Here is a 14077-nt window from a genome sequence, read left to right as displayed (position 1 = left end):
TCTATATCTTAACAGTTATGAACCTGAACTGTTTCCTGGCCTTATTTACAGAATGGTAAAACCACGAATTGTGTTGCTTATCTTTGTATCTGGAAAAGTTGTGTTGACAGGTAAGTTCTAAGATTCTGACTTTCATAAAATTCAATAGCTATGTGTGTGCTTTGCTTTACCTTTTAAATAGCTTTATGCACTATTATAAAGCAATTCTTGGTATTTTAGAATACCTGGGGAAAAAAATGAAAAGTAGAAAGAAAGATAGCATCATCCATTGGCCCCAATAGTCAAACAATATAACTTTTTTCCATGTTTTTATGTCACTTTGCTATGTATATACATGTTTACATCCTGCCTTTTAACATTATAACATATGTAGCTTAACTCATTGTTACAAACTCTTAATGAAGGCTTTTGACGGCTGAATAGTGTTCCAACAGAAGGGTCAACAAATCTTTTTCTGCAAAGGGCTAAATACTAAATGTTTTAGGTTTTCTGGGCAGTAGAGTCTCTGTCACAACAACTGAACCCTGTCATTTTATTGTGAAAGTAGCTGCAGACATTACATAAAGGAAAAGGCTCTGAGGTGTGATTTTAATGTAATTCGTTTAATTTACATATATCAAGTAATTTTCTTCCTCTTCTTCATTTTTTTTTTCCCCAACCATTTAAAATATAAAAATCAGTCTTAGCTCACAGGCTATACACAAATCAGGCAGCAGACTAGGTTTGGCCAGCAGATCCAAGTTTCCCGACCTCCATTCTAACATGTTGTTCCATCAAACTTATTCTCCCATTGTCAGGTGTTTATATGTTCTTTCTTTGCTGCTTATAAATGACACAAAACTTCGGCTGTTTTTATGTGTGGGATCATTTTATTAGTGTAAATGCTCAGAAATTGAACTTTTGTTTAAGGATTGGACCATTTTTAAGGTTCTTAGTACAAATTACTAAATTGTTTTAAAAAGGGTTATATATATATACATAGAACTGTATATATATACAGTTCTCCTATATCATATTTACATTCCTACCAGCAATGTTTAAGTGTCTTTTACGAACCTCATCAGCATTCAAAACAAAAATGTACAAAAGAAAACTTTAACTACATAAGTGAAAGTGATCTCACTGCTTTAACCTCACTGGTACTCAGAACTAGAAATTGATCACTTTTCAACATATCCTGTAAATAGCATTTTATCTTTTGTAAATAGTATGTACATAACTTCTTTCTTGTCTACTTAGTTTTTTTAAATTTCTTTATTTTAATTTTTAAATTTTAAAAAATTTTATTGGAGTATAGTTGATTTACAATGTTGTGTTAGTTTCAGGTGTACAGCAAAGTGATTCAGTTATACATATACATATATTCATTCTTTTTCAGATTCTTTTCTCATATAGGATATCACAGAATATTGAGTAGAGTTCCTTGTGCTATACCGTAGGTCCTTGTTGGTTATCTATCTTATGTATAGTAATGTGCATATGTTCATCCCAAGCTCCTGATTTATCCCTGCCACCCACGTTTCCCCTTTGGTAACCATAAGTTTGCTTTTGATATCTGTAAGTCTGTTTCTGTTTTGTAAATAAGTTCATTTGTATCATTTTTGTAAAATTAGATTCTACATATAAGTGATACCATATGATATTTGTCCTTTTCTGTCTGACTTACTTCACTTAGTATGATAATCTCTGGGTCCATCCATGTTGCTTCAAATGGCATTATTTCATTCTTTTTATGGCTGAGTAATATTCCATTGTATTTATGTACTACATCATCTTTATCCATTCCTCTGTCGATGGACATTTATGTTGCTTACATGTCGTGGCTATTGTAAATAGAGCTGTAGTGAACACTGGGGGGGGGGGTACATTATCTTTTTTAATTCTGGTTTTCTCTGGATATATGCCCAGGAGGGGGATTGTTGGGTCATATGGTATTTCTATTTTTAAAGGATCCTCCATACTGTTCTCCATAGTGGTTGTACCAATTTACATTCCCACCAACAGTGTATGAGGGCTCCCTTGTCTCCACACCCTCTCCAGCATTTATGGTTTATGGACTTTGATAATGGTCATTCTGACCAGTGTGAGGCGATACTTCATTGTAGTTTTGATTTGCATTTCTCTGATAATTAGTGATGTTGAGCATCTTTTTATGTGCTTTTGGCCATCTGTATGTCTTCTTTGGAGAAATGTCTGTTTAGATCTTCTGCCCATTTTTTGATTGGGTTGTTTGTTTTTTTTGACATAGAGCTGCATGAGCTGTTTGTATATTTTGGAGATTAATCCCTTGTTGGTTGCTTTGTTTGCAATATTTTCTCCCATTCTGTGGGTTGTGTTTTCGTTTTGTTTATGCTTTCCTTTGATGTGCAGAAGCTTTTAAGTTTAATTAGGTCCCATTTGTTTATTTTTGTTTTTATTTTCACTAAGGATTTGTATGAGTTCACCATAATATCGAAAGTAACTACTTTATTTGTGACTTTTTCCAGGTGACTTATTTTTACATAAAGAAGGTTTTTAAAATTCTTGAAGTAAATGGTTGAGACTCTTTTCCTTGTTCTGTGTCTAGTGGTGTGTTTTGGGGTGTCTGTGGACTTATTATGATTTTAGGCAGCCTCTCTGATAATGGGTGGGATTGTGTTCTTGTCTTGCTAGTTGTTTGGCATATGGTGTGCAGCACTGTAGCTTGCTGGTCATTGAGTGGAGCTTGGTATTGGTGTTGAGATGGAGATCTCTGGGAGATTTTCGCTGTTTGATATTACGTGGAGCTGGGAGGTCTCTTGTGGACCAGTGTCCTGAAGTTGGCTCTCCCACCTCAGAGGCACAGCCCTGATGCCTGGCTGGAGCACCAAGAGCCTTTCATCCACACGGCTCAGAATAAAAGGGAGGAAAAGTGGAAAGAAAGAAAGAGGGTAAAATAAAATAAAGTGAGATAAAGTTATTAAAATAAAAAATAATTAAGAAAAAAAAATTTTAAGTAAAAAAAAAAAAAACCGGACGGACAGAACCCTAGGACAAATGGTGAAAGCAAAGCTATACAGACAAAATCTCGCACAGAAGCATACACATATACACTCACAAAAAGAGAAAAAGGGGAAAAAACAATCTATCTTGCTCCCAAAGTCCACCTCCTCAATTTGGGATGACTCGTTGTCTATTCATGTATTCCACAGATGCAGGTACATCAAGTTGATTGTGGAGCTTTAATCTGCTGCTCCTGAGGCTGCTGGGAGAGATTTCCCTTTCTTTTCTTTGTTCGCACAGCTCCCAGGGTTCAGCTTTGGATTTGGCCCTGCCTCTGCGTGTAGGTCGCCTGAGGGCGTCTATTCTTCGCTCAGACAGGACAGGGTTAAAGGAGCAGCTGCTTCGGGGACTCTGGCTCACTCAGGCCAGCGGGGAGGGAGGGTTATGGAGTGCAGGGCGAGCCTGCAGCGGCAGAGGCTGGCGTGACGTTGCACCAGCCTGAGGTGCGCCGTGCTTCTCCCGGGGAAGTGGTCCCTGGATCACGGGACCCTGGCAGTGGCGGGCTGCACAGGCTCCCGGGAGGGGAGGTGGGGAGAGTGACCTGTGCTTGCACACAGGCTTCTAGGTGGCGGCAGCAACGGCCTTAGCGTCCCAGGCCTGTCTCTGGGGTCTGCGCTGATAGCTGCGGCTCGAGCCCATAGCTGGAGCTCCTTTAAACAGCGCTCTTAATCCTCTCTCCTCGCGCACCGGGAAACAGAGAGGGAAGAAAAAGTCTCTTGCCTCTTCGGCAGGTCCAGACTTCTTTCCCGGCCTCCCTCTAGCCGTGGCGCACTAACCCCTTCAGGCTGTGTTCATGACGACAACCTCGGTCCTCTCCCTGGGATCCGACCTCTGAAGCCCGAGCCTCAGCTTCCAGACCCCGCCCGCCCCGGCGGGTGAGCAGACAAGCCTCTCGGGCTGGTGAGTGCCGGTCGGCACCGATCCTCTGTGCGGGAATCTCGCCGCTTTGCCCTCCGCACCCTGTGGCTGCGCTCTCCTCCGCTGCCGCTCTGAAGCTTCCCCCTCCGCCACCCGCAGTCTCCATCCCTCAAAGGGGCTTCCTAGTGTGTGGAAACCTTTCCTCCTTCACAGCTCCCTCCCTGAGGTGCAGGTCCCGTCCCTATTCTTTTTCTCTGTTTATTTTTCTTTTGCCCTACCCAGGTACGTTGTGGGGGGGGAGGTGGTTCTTGCCTTTTGGGAGGTCTGAGGTCTTCTGTCAGCGTTCAGTAGGTGTTCTGTAGGAGTTGTTCCACGTGTAGATGTATTTCTGATGTATCTGTGGGGAGGAAGGTGATCTCCGCGTCTTACTCTTCGGCCATCTTCCTCTGCTTCTCCCGGAGACTCTTTTCCATACCATTCTACTGAAGTTTACAATTTTTGCCTTATTTTGTCTGACTTTTTCCACATTTTAGTCTCCTGTACCAGGATGAATACCAAGTTTATATGGTACGAGCCAAATTGATTATACCCCACTCCCAAACAGCTAGCTAGACATCTTAAAACTACATGTTCTCCTCATTATTAACTTGTGATGACTCCTTTTGACCTTTATTTTTATATATGGGTCTGTTCTCCAGTCCTGCCTTTGCTCCAGAAATATGCTATGATAATCCTATTATATTTATACTATGTTGTGGTTATAAATGTGCTTTAATTCTAGTGGTCTCTATATCTGATAGGGCCAGTTTCCCCTCTTTATATCCCCAGTTTACTTCTCTTTTATTAGCTCCTCTCAAATATTTATTCTTCCAAATAAACTTTAAAATTTTATAACATCTTGCCCCATCTAAAACCAATTGAGATTTCTGCATTAGCTGAATTAATTTGAGAAACTTTCTATCACTCAGCATCCAAAACCACAGAGTATCTGTTGTTAAGTCTTCTTTTAGAACTCAGTAAGCTCAGTAAGTTTTGTAGTTTTCTTTTCTCTAAAAAGTAATCTAATGTGTCTTCAAAGTGGGGAAAGCCTGTTTGGAATTCAAGAGCCTTTTGAATACAGCAAAGCTGCAATTCCTCAGATGCCACCGATATAGTGTCTGGAATAATTAAGACCTCCTAGTGACTGACATAAAGTTTCCCTCTATACGTTCTGAAGGAAGGGGAAGAAGTCTGCAAAGTAAATGGAATAGAATAGATATTGGAGGCAAATATAGGCCCTACTCAAGGGAATAAACTTCAAGACCTTTGGAAGGATGCTTTCATCTATGTGCTATGTATTATTATGAACTGTCTTATTAAAAGTGCAAATTGCCAAGTACAGGCTAAGTTCCTATTACAGGTACACCAGAACAAGTTTCTTTAAATATTCTTAATTCAGACCAACTTTCTTACCCCAAATCAAAAGGAAAAAAAAACTTTCATGTGCACATTTGCTAGAAGTTTCAAATCACACAAGTAAAGGATTGTCAACACACAGTCCAGAAGACCATACAGTATACTTCTCTTAAAATTTGTTAATGCGTTCAGCCCAAAGAACAGGCAAAGCTAAATTTCTTCACTCTTGTAAGACATAGATCATCACTTTTGTGAAGAGGCGGAAAGAGATATATTGATTGAAATCCAAATTTTTGCTTATACGTATTGTGAAGTAAAAGCTAGCCAATGTCTTACTACTAAAATATGGGTAATTACCATCTATTGAGGTTTTTTCCCCCTGTTTATGCCATATTGTCTTAAAGTACTTTACCTAGAACAACATGGCTTAGGTTGCTTTTGCTCCAAACCTAGAGACAAATGCTCCTTATTCCTTAACCTTAGTTACCTAGACTCTTTTCACCTGCAAGTGGGTTAAAAACTCAAGGACCCAATTTTGGGTGTACACCTGGGGAAAGGGATCAAAGAGGCTTCCTTTTAGCCTTGACTCTAGAACTTCAGCTGGGGATGGTCATGTAGAGCATCCAGTGGAGTCCTAGAGGCTCCCATGGTCTAGTCCAACATGGCAAGACTCGGCAGAGCTGTTTTAAAATCAAGGTCCCAACAAGGGTAAGTAACTTTTGCCTAGAAAGTGTTAGAGTATTGAAATTACAAACACACTTTGAATTTCACTGTATTAAATAGTGGATCCCAGCTCTCCCCTAGGTAGGAGCTGTAGAACACCAATGTACATAAAACAAATGGGTGGCAATTTGAAACTTTTGTATCACATGCCGCTTGCATGGTCTTTGAAAATAATTTATCCTTGTAAAATTGTCTTGTTCCCTTGAGGTGCCAAAGCTGCAGCCACCATGTCTAAGTCTACATCTGAATGAATGGTTAAGTGAGCTGAGGTTCTACTATCCTACTTTGTCATGGTCCCAGACAGCAAACAGCGAAGGGACCTGGGTCAAGCTTAACACTGCTTTTCCAGGTCTGTGCTGCTTTTCTATGGCTAATGTGACATTTAGGACCAATGATTTTTCTCAAACCATGGTAAAATGAATAGTATAGCTAGGATCTGCTGCAACAATATACAATGAACAGCAAATATGTCAACTTTCACTTCTAAGATGAGACGTAATAGAGTTCAGATATGTTGGGCACTCATGTGCCAGGCACTATGATGAGTAAGGGCTTTTATGTGGGTTCTGGTTAACTCTGTGAGGCTGTACTTAATATCTCAGTCTCCTCACCTGTAAAATGAGGACAATGGAGGGCTTCCCTGGTGGCGCAGTGGTTGAGAGTCCACCTGCCGATGCAGGGGACACGGGTTCGTGCCCCGGTCCGGGAAGATCCTACATGCTGTGGAGCGGCTGGGCCCGTGAGCCACGGCTGCTGAGCCTGCGCGTCTGGAACCTGTGCTCTGCAACGGAAGAGGCCACAACAGTGAGAGGCCCGCGTACCGAAAAAAGAAAAAAAAAAAATGAGGACAATGAAGAGATCAAGTAACCTTAACAATGTCAAACAGCTGTACGTGCTGCACATGCCTGGCTTCAGAGCCCACCATCTTCTCGTACTCACCGTCCCCCAGCTCTTTCGATGTCTGTGAAAACGCCTGTGTGGTCTTTTGGGCACCTTCCTCCTAATCCTCCTTGTCAGCTAAGGAATGATAAATACTCTCTTAGTGGTGAGAGGCAGCAGGTGTGTTGGCTAAGAGGCTGAGCTCTGGAAGCCAATTGTCTAGTTTGAATCCAAGCTTTACCATTTATTGGCTGTGTTGACCTTGGGTGAGTTTGTTCTCCACCTTGATTTCCACATACGTAAAAGTCGGGTGCCCATAGAAGCTACCTGCTAAGTGTTATGAGGAGGCAGAAGAACAAGGCCTGGTGTACAGTAAACATGGTGTAAACGTTAGCTGTTATTACCTCCCACTCTTCTTTTTTCCCTAGCATTCAAAAAGGTGAAATTTTGCTCTCATGCCTTGCCCAGATGATAGGAATATGAAATTTAAAGAGGCTTTAGAAAAATACTTCACGCACTTATTTCCTTCCAGCATAAAGAACGAAGAAGCTGGATCTTTGTCACCAAGGGTCACTCTCAATCAGTTAGATGTCAGTGGTTCTTGGAAATGAGTAGGTCAGAGGGCAGCATAAAAATGGCAAGACTTAATAGTGAGTGGGCCAGAGACAGAACAGGATATCCCCGTCAATATCCACCACTAATAGTGACTTAGTATATACTGTAAAATGTATACCTTGAGTGATTAAATGCTGGGGGTTTTTGCAATTTGTAAGATTTTCGTGCACACGCGTATGCTATCACTTGGAAAAATAAGATGTGTAGTTGTGACTTGGTATAAGAATAGTATTGTAAAATCCAAGTAGTATTGGAAAGTGATATTTGGGCTGGCTAAGGGGTAGGGATGAGCTTACAAACCTTATCGACAGGTGATAGATATTTAAGAAACTTTGGGTGCCTACCAGGTACATATTACTGTTTTGGGTGCTGAGGATGCCAAAGCAAATATAACATACCCCTCATCTGGCAAAAATCCTGCCCTGGTGAAGAAGAGAAATTACGTGATACTGGTTCTCACAGAACCAAATAATAAGCCATGTGTTCGTGGGCCAGCCATCCCAGCATCCCTAACCCTGAAGTACATTCTTCTAGGACAATAATAATGGCTTAAATCTTGTTAAATGTTATGGTTTGCAAAGGACTTTTTGCAAAAACTTGCTCATGTAACCCTTATAGTAACCCTATGAGAAGGCTGTTGTCCTTATTTATAGGTAAGGAAATGGAAACTCAGAAGTTAAACAATCTGCCTGTGATTTCAAACCTAGTTGTAGACCTTGCATTTGAGCCCATATGGTTTGATCTCAAGCCAGTCCTTTCTCCAATGCACCAGCCACAGAATTTCTATCTCATTTGCCGCAGTTAGGAATGGCGTTTATCCCCCAAAGTGGTGGTCATCGTTACTTGAAGGAAAGGACTGGTAGGTTTTGCGTAAAAGACAAGGGTCATATGTATAATCAGAGTCTGGTGCTACAAATTGGGATGTTTGATTATAGATTGATTATTAATAGGACTATGGGGACAATTTAGGTTTCCTCAAAATTTTTATGCCAATACTTCAGTGAGGAGATATTTCACTAAATTGACCGAATCCGCTCATTGGGATTTACAATTCCTGGCAATGTTTATTTGATGACTTTTGGTGTAAAGGAAGGAACACTGGATACATGAGGTCTTCCCTCATAGCTGATACTCATGATTCAGGGGAACTTCGACTTCTTAGGCCTCGTTTTCCCACACAGGAAATAAAAAACTTGTACTAGATAATTTCCCTAAAGCCCTTTTGTGTCTAAAGTTGTTTTCCTATGATATAAAATAATGATCACTCTCAATGTCCATTCCCTCTTGGGTGATGGGTGTTTTCTACTCTCTAGGGGATGCCAGAACGTTATACTCTTTTGGGCTTGAATGTAATGCTCTTAGGTATGATTTTTTTTTTAAGTGTTACAAAAAAAACCCAAAGTACATGGTTACCCAAAATGCTGGACCTAGATACTCTGTTACTCAATTAAATATAAAAAGAACCTTAGTTTAGGGGAGGGGGGGCATTGGGTGAATGTGTGTATGTTTGCTATACCTATTATACTTCACTGTCTCCCAATCAAAGCTGTTCCATTCAAATGTATCCAGAAGCTGAAAAAGTCCATCAAACCAGAGGCAGAGAGTCTTTTTATAGTAGTGTTTTACTTAACTGCTTCCCCAACTCACTTTTTGGTTTCTACAAAACCAATCTCTTTAGAAACTAAAATTTTAGTGCTATAATTAAAATTTGCTGAGACTTAAGGGATTTTTCCTACCTCAGAGGTACAGAGTTTCTGTTAAGCATGTCAATAATTCACCTTCCTCCCCACCCCACATCGTTGAGGGTGGAGACTCAGAGAGTAAATTCTTCGGCAATGAATAAGTAACTTGTTGCCCTTACCTATCCCACCCCCCGGTGTTAGACTTATAAGTACTTCATTTTTGATTCTTAAATTTTTTTTAATTTATTGAGGTGAAATTCAAATAGCACGAATTTAACCATTTTAAAATGAACAGTTGAGGGGCATTTAGTTCATTCAGAATGTCGTGCAACCACCGCATCTAGTGCCAAAACCTTTCCATTACTCCAAAATAAAGTCCCATATCATTAGGCAGTTTTTCACCATTTCTCCCTCACCCTAGCCCCTGGCAATCACCAGTCTTCCTTCTGTCTCTGTGAATTTACCTATTCTGGAGACTTCATATAAATGGAATCATACAATATGTGACCTTTCATGTCTGGCTTCTTTCACTTAGCATAATGTTTTTGAGGTTCATCCAATTGCAGTATGTATCAGTGCTTGACTCCTTTTTATGGCAGTATAATATTACATTGTATGTATCTACCACAACTTGTTTGTACATTCATCTGTCGGTAGACACTGGGTTGTCTCCACTTTGGGGCTATTATGAATAGTGCGGCAATGAATATGCAGCTACATGCCTGTTATTTGTTTGAGTACTTGTTTTCAATCGGGGGGGGGGGGCGGTATATACCCAGATACCCAGGAGTGAAATTGCTGGGTCACATGGTAATTCTTATTTTAACATTTTTGAGGAATTGCCAAACTGATTTCCATAGTAGCTGAACCATTTTAAGTTCCCACCAGCAATGTATGAGGGTTCCAATTTCTCAGTCTCTTTGCCAACACTTGCTATTTTCCATTTTTTAAATTATTATAGCTCATCCTGGATTCTGAATCCTGATTTCTACCTGCTTCTCAAATCTGGTGATCCTCATTTTGGTAATTCCCTCTCACTAGTCCCATCCTTCAACCAGATAACCACTTCTCACAGGTTATTCCTGCTCTCTCACTGAGCCTTCCCCCTTGTTTATAGTTCTCAAGAACGAGTCTTTACCAACTTAAACTACCTCCATTTTTCTTCATGCTAACAGTTTTTATATTTTCATTTATCTCCTTGCCTCCTGCCCAATAATATCAGATAATAGTTTCCCGATTAGCTGACAGTTCCACATAAACATAAATACCACCAGTCCTTAACCCTTAGCATAATGTGCCTGCATAGCTTTGAAAGGGGAAAGTTAGTAGTGGTGGTTGGTGGTGAGAGACATGAGTAGGGCTGACTGATAATCTCTTTCAAGGGTGGGGACTGTCTAATTCACATTTTTATCCATCTTAACTCCTAGAGCATTTATAAGTAAAGAGCTCTTGAAACTTTAAGGGTAACAATGGTACCGTTTTCCCCTCTAATAATCCCTTCCCATATACAGAAATTTAAAACTTTAGAATAGTTTGTCTCAGTCAGTATTAGGGAATCAGCATGTTAACTAGACATGAATAGATCAAAGGAAGTTCCTTTTGCTGGTAGCTAAGTGCCCACAGGTGCTGATGAAGGTCATGTTCTGTGGTCACATTCATGACACACTGAGAGATAACATTCCATATTTCATACTATGCCCTAGGAGGCCAAAGACATACTGATACTGGAGAACTCTGCTCTAGGGTATGTGTTTGTGGGAACGTAGCTGTGGTCACCAAATTCTTTTGTCTTTACCAGGAATAAATGTCACTTCTCAGGTACACCTAAAGAGATGTTATTGTATTAAAAGTAACTGGAGATGACAATGAAGTTTTAGTCTTAAGAAAATTTTTGTATTGTTTTTAATGATTATGTAAACTTGGATTTCTTTATAGGTGCTAAAGAACGTTCTGAGATCTATGAAGCATTTGAAAACATCTATCCTATTCTAAAGGGTTTTAAAAAAACCTGAGTATATCATTCAACATCTCACAGTATGTTGGTTTGAATATGTGCAAAAGCCCAGCACAGAAACAGCTGGATTACAGATATTCCATGCACATTTTGACTTCAGTTATTAAAGTGTGATTCTGTATGAGTAACCATGCCTAAGAAATGAAGAAACTTTTTTTCAAAATGACTCATGTATGTTATTTTTAAAATGGAAAAAGTAAACTTACTTCAGAATTTGAAAGATTTAGGGCCTTGCTAGAATGATACTGTAACATCATTAAAATTTAATGCTTTGCTCTTGTTAAAGATGTAGTACATTAACATGTGTTCTCTAAAAATACATAGCAATATATAGAAATTTCAAATAACTGCATAAAACAGGATAGAAAATTGTCTATTTTTTGCCTTTTTAAATATTGAGTAGATGATCCGGGCCATTAGGTACGGGCCTGTGAAGGATCCTGTCAGAATACAAATGAAACATGGAAGTCTGAAAACTTAAGAAAAATTAAATAAACATCCTTTTGTTTGAAATGGTCAGAGAAAATTATTTCTCTCCCTTAAAAATAAATCTTAAACTTTCAGGAACCATTCAGGTTTAGTATAAGGTCTACTTTGAAAACAGTTTAGGGATTTTGCGCTTTTTGGGCGTACTTTTATAATCCTATGTAATTGTATTAAAATAGACCAGATAAGACTAAGAGGCTGGAGCAAAGAGCTCAGCTTCAAGACCTAATTAGGTTGTGGAATCAGCCGCATTTGATGGAGAGGTGGAGATTAACAGGGAGGGATGGGCCAACAGGAGTCATGGCCCTTGTTCCCAAGTGGGCAGTGATTGTCTTTCACTAAGATGAGGAGACATTTGTGGGGAGGGAGAGTTCAGGGTTTTTTTGTTTTATTTTTGTTTGGGTGGCACCGTGCAGGCTTGTGGGATTTTAGTTCCCCGACTAGGGATTGAACTGTGGCCCTCAGAAGGGAGAGCTTGGAGTCCTAACCACTGGACTGCCAGGGAATTCCTGAGAGTTCAGTTTTAATTTCAGTTTCCCAATTGCTGAGTTTGTTGGTGGTCACTGTACATTACTTTAAGTCTAGTGTAGGCAGTTATGAATTTGGGGGTATGGAACTTGGGAGAGAAGCCCTAGCTGGAGAGAGAATTTAGGGCAGTCATTAATTTACAGCCTGCCAAAATAATCCTTGAGAATCAGTGGTCTTGATTATTTGACCTATGAGCCTAATTTTTTTTCTTCTGTAGTTTACAGGCATATTCAAACACTAGTTACTCTGATATAATCCTCCAACCCACCCTATTTATCCCCACAGAAAAGAAATTTGGAGTCATCTAACCATGTTAAATTCTACCTAGTTCAAATTCTTTAAGATACGGCCCAGAGAAGGGGTGGAATGCTGGACATAAAAATTTATTTTTCAGAAAGATACAACTTTGATTTACACGTTCAGTACAGTTGTTTCCACTGGTTAGCTATTATTGGTAAAGTACTTATCAGATTACTATTAAACGGATTTACTTATTAATCCTTAGGTGGGTACTGAAATTCTCTCCATTTAACAGTTAAGAACACAGGCTGAGAGAGGTGAGGAATTTGCCCCGAATTACACAGCTATTAAGAAGGCGGGTGGGCCAAAATTCAACCTCGTTCCAAGACCCAGTTCCCTCACCCAACTCTGCGGTTGTTTTAGCCAAATTTAAAAGCATCCAGAGCGAATGACAGAAATTCCCTCATTGTGTTCCCAGTCTGTTTAACCAGAATCCTTAGGGCATCGTATTACTATTTCTTGCACGAGCTGGAGGCGTTAACGTGTAGCCTGGGCGTGATTGAGCCGCTGATGACATTCTGTTGGGCTGACTCGCCACTCTAAACATAATTCCTGCTTCAGAAGCGGCCGCCCCCGAGCAGTCAGAAAAAGCCACTGCCCCTTCGACCCTCGGCGGTCGAGGGCTGGGTGAGGCCCGGCGAGGGTCTCGCGGGACTCCCGCCGCGCTTCCGGCCCCTCCCCAGACCCCGCCCAGGCCCGGCCTCCTCCTCGCCCAGGATGCACCTGGTTGAAAACAAAATCCCACGTGACTGACTCTGCTCTCAGGCCATCATGGCGTCTCCCAGTGGGAAGGGATCCCGGGCGCCGGAGGCTTCTGGCTGCGGGCCCCAGCCCGTCGCCCGGGACCTCGTAGACTCCGTGGACGATGCGGAGGGGCTGTACGTGGCAGTCGAGCGGTGCCCGCTGTGCAACACCACCCGCCGGCGGCTGACCTGCGCCAAGTGCGTCCAGAGCGGCGATTTCGTCTACTTCGACGGCCGCGACCGTGAAAGGTACGGCAGCCGCCACGGCCCTATGGTTTCTAACCCGGGTGTCTCCACCGGCTCGGAAGCTGGAGCCTGGGGCCTGAGTTTGGGCCCCGAAGCCCAGCGAGAGGAGGGGGAGGTAGGGAGGGTAACTGTTTTGCGCCGGCGCTTTGTTCCCAGGAGACAGTCGGGGATGGAGGCCAGAAGAGAGAAGATCGCCGTTTCCCGCTAACCCACTCGAGAGGAGTCTGACCTCACGGTGCTCTTGGGTACTAGGGAAGAGGGATAGATGGTGGTTGTGGAGAGGTCTTCTCCTATTACTGCCATAGAGTTGGATTCTCGGTACTTTGTTCCACTCCAATTCAAATGCTGGGTTTAACCTTTGTTTTCGAAAGCACGTTTATTCTCTAGAGGAGAGACCAAAGGAGAATCAAATAACTGGTTAAGAGGGATTCGGGCCCTGGTAGCCTGTGTCACAGGTGGATCTTATCAGACATGCTTACTCTAATGTGTGAACTAGGCTAGCTAGTTCCTCCCTTTTCCAAAGATTGTTTTAGATGCCGAGGAGTTTGGGTATGTGTTTTGGCTTTGTTTTAAAATCCAGATTGGGA

The 14077-nt window shown here is 41.4% G+C and overlaps 2 protein-coding genes across 2 annotated transcripts in view; both read left to right on the top strand.

Annotated features, from left to right (window-relative positions):
* The window catches only part of TBPL2 (TATA-box binding protein like 2), a 51187-nt gene extending 40002 nt beyond the window's left edge, over positions 1–11185 (top strand). The window contains exons 8-9 of the mRNA XM_024734759.1: positions 16–110; positions 11109–11185. Of these exons, the coding sequence (XP_024590527.1) occupies positions 16–110; positions 11109–11185 (172 nt within the window). The remainder of the gene's footprint in view (positions 1–15; positions 111–11108) is intronic.
* Positions 11186–13272: 2087 nt separating this feature from the next.
* The window catches only part of ATG14 (autophagy related 14), a 38447-nt gene continuing 37642 nt past the window's right edge, over positions 13273–14077 (top strand). Inside the window, exon 1 of the mRNA XM_024734753.1 lies at positions 13273–13493. Within this exon, the coding sequence (XP_024590521.1) occupies positions 13273–13493 (221 nt within the window). The remainder of the gene's footprint in view (positions 13494–14077) is intronic.

This window comes from Neophocaena asiaeorientalis, unplaced genomic scaffold (genome assembly GCF_003031525.2).
Source record: "Neophocaena asiaeorientalis asiaeorientalis breed wild unplaced genomic scaffold, Neophocaena_asiaeorientalis_V1.1 scaffold547, whole genome shotgun sequence".
Lineage (NCBI taxonomy): Eukaryota > Metazoa > Chordata > Mammalia > Artiodactyla > Phocoenidae > Neophocaena > Neophocaena asiaeorientalis.
The sequence above is the reverse complement of the archived record's forward strand: the minus strand, read 5'-3'. Positions and strand labels throughout refer to the sequence as shown.